Source organism: Ambystoma mexicanum, chromosome 13 (genome assembly GCF_040938575.1).
Source record: "Ambystoma mexicanum isolate Mex_15411 chromosome 13, UKY_AmexF1_1, whole genome shotgun sequence".
NCBI lineage: Eukaryota > Metazoa > Chordata > Amphibia > Caudata > Ambystomatidae > Ambystoma > Ambystoma mexicanum.
In genome coordinates, this window is record NC_090938.1 from 416,731,035 (window position 1) to 416,737,022 (window position 5,988).

General features: G+C 42.4%; 1 protein-coding gene across 1 annotated transcript; it reads right to left on the reverse strand.

The window, feature by feature from the left end:
• Positions 1-901: 901 nt before the first annotated feature.
• LOC138520394 (olfactory receptor 5V1-like) lies at positions 902-1,843 on the reverse strand. The gene has a single exon (XM_069632797.1). It carries the CDS (start codon positions 1,841-1,843, stop codon positions 902-904), a length of 942 nt encoding a protein of 313 aa, XP_069488898.1.
• Positions 1,844-5,988: the final 4,145 nt, after the last annotated feature.

A 5,988-nucleotide genomic window follows, 5' to 3' on the forward strand; every position in this document is an offset into this window, starting at 1 on the left:
AAATGGTGGAATATATTTCTATACAATACAAAGCAGTGTTAACAACTGATGGATGCACTGGACCAGAGCAGCCATTGTTCAAAGCAGAGCACTATGCCCACTGTATTTAATTTGGATAGGCTCAGTGAATGGATGCAGATAAAATGATCCTAATGAAAAGAAAGCTTATGCATGTATACTATTTATGAGTTTGATAAGCCATGGGATTTTAGAGTACCATTGCATATTGTTAATCAAATATGAATTTGAGAGTGTATTGTGGTGGATATTTTAGGGGCAGTCGTGGAGAGTAAATCTCTATGTAGTTGATGCCTGTTTTAATAAACATTGTGAACAGTTGGATTTTTAGAAATAATACTGATACTCAAGTTATTGATCACAGAATGATAATGACAGTGAGCCTTACTAGGATTCATACCTGACTTAAGGTCACAGGCAGATATATGGGGCATGTGCTTAACACCCTGAGCCAGTTTACTGCTCACGAAACATGAGGTTGGAATCCTACCATAGCCTACGTCATCCAACACTTAAACCCTACAGAAAACATTTTGTCACCTGTTATTTAAAGGTTAGTGTTTACCTTTGCAAACTGGCCTTTCAAGGCCATGACCATTCCATTTCTGCAGATAAAAACAATTGATGTTGATTTTTTTTTATTGGACATGGTGACCTTTTGATCTTCCTTTGTTTCATTTCCTTAATTGTATATTCAGTTAAAATGTGTTTTGTGTGGAATTTGGTGTTATATGCATATGGATTAAATTAATCCATTATTTGAAGCTGGGAAATCATTGTGTTTAGACTCTGTATCAATACAAACTCAGTGGGAGAATTCAGGATAACCTGCACAATCACACTATTGGAAGGGGCCTCATTGAAGGGGCGCTGGTATTGCGTATTATGTCTGTACACAGAATCTTCTAAGGGTGTTCCTTAAGGCTCTCTTTACCTCACTGTTCCTGAGGCTGTATATTATGGGGTTCAACAATGGCGTGAGGACATTGTACAGTAAAGACACTTGCTTGTCATGGTCCATGGCATAGCTTGTGGCGGGCCTTACGTACGTGAAACTCCCAGTGCCGTAGAACAAAGCCACCACAAGCAGATGAGATGTGCAGGTGGAGAAGATTTTGTGTCTTCCTTCCACTGACCTCATCCTGAGGATGGCGGAAATGATGCAGACGTAGGAGAGAAAAATAAAAAGTAATGGGCCAAGGCCTACAAAAACCCCACTCACAGCATAAAGCACCACCTCGTTCACATAGATACTGCTGCAAGACAGCTTCAGAAGTGGCGGGATGTCGCAGAAGAAGTGGTTGATTTCATTAGTCCTGCAAAATGGAAGCCAGCAGATGAGCAGAGTGTGCAGAAGGGAATGGGCAGAGCCAGCCAATAATGCCCCCAAAACAAGCACGCTGCATGCCCCCCTATTCATGATGATGTTGTACCGGAGGGGGTTGCAGATCGCTAGGTATCGATCCACAGCCATGATTGCCAGGAGAAAGCACTCGCCCCCCTCCAGGAAGATGATGAAAAAGAGTTGTGCCATGCATCCAACGTAAGTGATGCTTCTCTTCTTCGCCACAAGACTGACCAGCATCTTGGGCACAGTGACCGATATGTAACAGATATCCAGAAAAGACAAGTTGGCCAAGAGGAAGTACATGGGCGTGTCGAGATGGGGGTCCACCCTTGTCAGAAAGATGATGGCAATGTTTCCCACCACTGAGATCAAGTATGCGAACAGCAGCAGAATAAAAAATAAAGCCTCTAGACCAGCGTGATTCGGGAATCCAATGAGGATGAACTCTGTCACTGCGGTTAGATTCCTGGCTGCCATTTTCTTTTCAGTCAGTCACTGTGGAGATACATAATCAGATGATACAGAGTAGTTATCGTGTTGGTGACTAGGCTCTTAGACAGTTCGTATATTTCATACAAAGGACTATATGGATTAAAGCTCGAGAGCCCTCATCTTTTCACAATAGCGGCCATTTTAAAGGAACCTGTAAACACTATGGGGAGAACTGCTTCAGAATGCACTTAGTGTAAGCAGTCCCCTCAGTGCTATTTTGATTACTTTCATGTGTAGCGGTTAAGCATGCATGAAAATCCGGGCAGCCCCAGTTTTGCCTACATGTTTACACCGATACATGCACACAATTGTAAATGCCTCCTCCTTTGTCTGTTCATTGCAAATGACATTTACATTTCTTCACATGGAATCCACTTTACAGCAAATTTTCCCCTTCAAAATCAGAGGGTGGTGGGGATGCTGCCTGATTCATTACACAGAGTGGATTGAGGGGGCAGAGTCATTTATTCTGATCTGAACCCCTGCTCCATTACGCATTCTGCCAAATTGCACAGTGCACGCAAAGCGTTCGTAAATCACATTACACATTCTTTTTATGTGCAATTCGTAAGCCACGGTCAGTTGAACATGTAAACTTATATGTCATAATACATGTAATTTCTCATCACTGGAAAGAGCGAAAAGGGCTCATTTTCATTGTGGAGTAAAGTAAAAAAGTATGCATAAAAAGCATCCATACACATTTTACGTACGATTTTCATAAATTAGCATGGTGGAACGGAATGACCATTTCCGCTACCCACATCCTCTCCACCATACACATACATGTGCGCCAGCGTGACATTTTCATGTTTCCGTTAATGCCTTGGATTCCAATGAAATACACCTGTTTTTTACACCAGCTAAACGCAGGCAGATTCCACAGCAGCCCATTGTAAATTGCCCAGAGGAAACCTGTTTACACGCACCTAACTGCTAATGGAACAGGTTCCCCACAGACGATTTATGGCCAGGAGGAGCCCACGAGTCTAAAGATCGATGATTGGATAGTCAGACTTGTCACCTTCGAGAGGACACCTCTCTACAGAACGTCACGTCCTGGGCTGGGGCACTACATCGAGCCTCATAACTGAAACTCATGGTCTGGGGTTGGACCTACAGCACAATCAGTGCTAGGATAAAACAGAAGGTCCTAGTGTGAAGAGTAAGGTGCCGATGAATAACAGCCGCGTCTGGTAATTCTACGTTATTGCTGTATCATTTACTGTAGCTTTTTGGCTTCTTTTAGAAAAATACTAAAAGTAAAAATGAAATATAAAAAAAAAAAGAAATGCACGTAAAATAAATTAAAAGGTTTAACATAGTGAGTCAAACTGTAATGTACAGATCCCCTAAAACCATCTTTTGGCTGTAAGACTATTTAGCAATAGATCAGTTATTCTAATTCTCCACTCACCCACTAATGTGGTATCAGGTAATAATGTCCCCATACATAATGTCGCCGGAAAAAGCCTTTGGTGACTTTATATATGGTGTCATTATATATGGGGACCGGTTCCGGGGATGTCCCCTGCTCCCCTTGTAATTACGAATTATATTATGAATTGTAAACACAACCTGGTGGAACTCTGTAGAAACATACTTTAGTGGTGCAATGTAATAATGTCTCCGCAAAAAAGGCATCATTTTTGTCAGGAGACATTTTTGTGGGGACATTATTACAGGGAACCCCTAAAGTATGTTTCTACAGAGTACCACCAGATTATGTTTATAATTCATAATAAACATAGCACCACTTACAAACTTTATTGGCTGTGCACATTGCGCCATTACATGCACCATAGTAGTAGAAGGGGGTACCTTTATTGTCAATGCAACATTTTGACAGGTATCTATGCCCTCCATGTCTAGTCTTAATCCCACCCCTTTGACATACATTTGATTGACATGCAACATTTTTGATTGACTTCCAACTTTTTTGATTGGCCCCCAACATGTTTGCTATAAATTTGATAACCCCAATCATTTTGATATACATTTTATATACATTTGATATATTTTAATATACATTATATCATTGTTTTATAGCTTTGATATAAATTCCATATGAAATTGGATATACATTTTATATAAATTAATCAAACTAGAAATAGGTCTGGGGCGGTTCTAAGGCTATGATAGCACTGGGAGAGGGGCTTATAACACGGCTACATAGCTTTTGTGGTAGGCCTGTGAAACACTTGCGCTCTTCCTACTTCTCAGGGCTATCTGGCGTGGTATCCAGGAAATGACAATTATGCACCGCTATGTTCCGACGAAGGGAAAACAACCCCTGGAAGTTCCGGTGATTCCAATGATGGTTATGCCCCTGATTGTTTTATGGTATATGATCGGATGGGATGGAAGATGCTCAGGATTTGATGGCTGACTACGAAGCCGAAGCGTTCTGGGACAATGACGATGTGGTTCTGCAGCAGCTACTGGTCGTGGTGCCTGGGTGATGTGAGGAATCTGTGGGCGTCCTCACTTCTTTCCCTAATATATCCTCATCCCAGGCGGCCAAGCAAAGGCTGTTACTTTTAGATTCAGACCCTGGGGTGGATATACAAGAGAGGATCACATGGGTGGAGGAGATTTGGGGAGTGGGGATGAGGCACCCTTGGGTGAGACACAGTATCCTCCATTTTGTTTTAACAAGGAGTCAAACATCCCGCAAGTCTTTATACGGTATTATCAAGTTCAACCCTATTTTTCTAGAAAATACTCTCCTAAAATACCCCAGTCAGATATTGAGATGAGGAAGAGACAACTCGGAGTTAGACATCCTCTCTTTATTAACACAGACATGCACAAACAGCACTCTGGTACTGGGACAAGGAAAAGGGATGCAGTGTACCATGTACCGTTACTCAGTAAAAGATCATATCCTGCACCTGGGACCTGGAGGGTGGTATAAATGGCCCACTAAGGTGAGGCTAAGGAGATCGGCTGTGGAATGTGTGCTGGAGAAGCCGGAGGAGATACCAGGAAGAAACGTGCCCGAAGCGTGAAAGGTCTCCGGTGGCAGAACTGGTCTGCAACCCTCCAGGAGTCAGAGGGACTCCTCCATTCAACCGAGGTGGCGGAGATCCTGTAACGAAGGCACGCCAAGCTGGGAGCAGTGACGGCCTCAGAGGGCCTGCCGACACGGAGAGCAGTACCCGCAGACAACGTATCTGGTGAGTCAAGGGAGTTTGAATGACCGCAGGACGCTGTGGGGTAAACCGCATGCTCTGTGCAGGGTGGATCATTCGTGAGTGAGCGAGGGACCGTTTAGGCACTGTGAATACCTGTCCAACTTAAAAGAAAGACTTTTGACAATACGATAAATTGAAGGCTACAACGTGAAGGCTAAGAAAAGTGAATAGAAGGATTTGTGAATACTGAACTATGAATCAGATGAAATTACAAAAGCCAAGAAAGGGCCAATGAAATGGAAGTATTTGAAAAATGTGAAAATGCCTTGAGCATGGTGCAAATTCACAGCAGGAGAGTAAACTGGGAATTTGATGGCAAGTTATGCAATGTCCTTGAATTGAATGAAATGAAGCCTTATGTGTTGCATACCGAAACTAAGAGAAAGCAAGTGTAATTGAACACGATTCAAAGTGCAAGCAGTTGGTGATGTTCCCTGATACAAAGGAACTGTAAATTGTATAAACTGAAGAAAACAAGCATTGGCAAGTGCCATAAGGATAGAAGGAACTGGGAATTATTAAAACCGATGAAAACAAGCATTGGCAAGTGCCATAAGGATGCAAAGAACTGTGCAAACTGAACGAATACACAGTGGCCAAAGCTTTAAGAATCTTGGTAAGTATGCCAAGTGAATGGTGGCAAAATAGACATTGAGAGAGTATCAGGACAAAATCCAATACCACTGTGAAGATGAAACAGTGGCATTGTAACTGTGTAGAAGACGCATGTAAAGTGTGTCGGTTGCGTGACCTGTAATGGGTGGACCATGTGGTCTGACAACTGCGCCTACATTCAGTAAATCCATCTAAAGGAAAAGCCACTTAGCACACCCATAAGTTTGTGTTTGATTGTGAAGGAGAAACTTGAGTGATTTGATACTATTGAACTGAACCTTTGTGATATTGGTGAAACTGATGAAAGGCAAAGCTGTC

Bases quoted from the DNA above. Each gene is read 5' to 3' on its own strand.
- LOC138520394 (XM_069632797.1), bottom strand. From the start codon at position 1,843: ATGGCAGCCAGGAATCTAACCGCAGTGACAGAGTTCATCCTCATTGGA.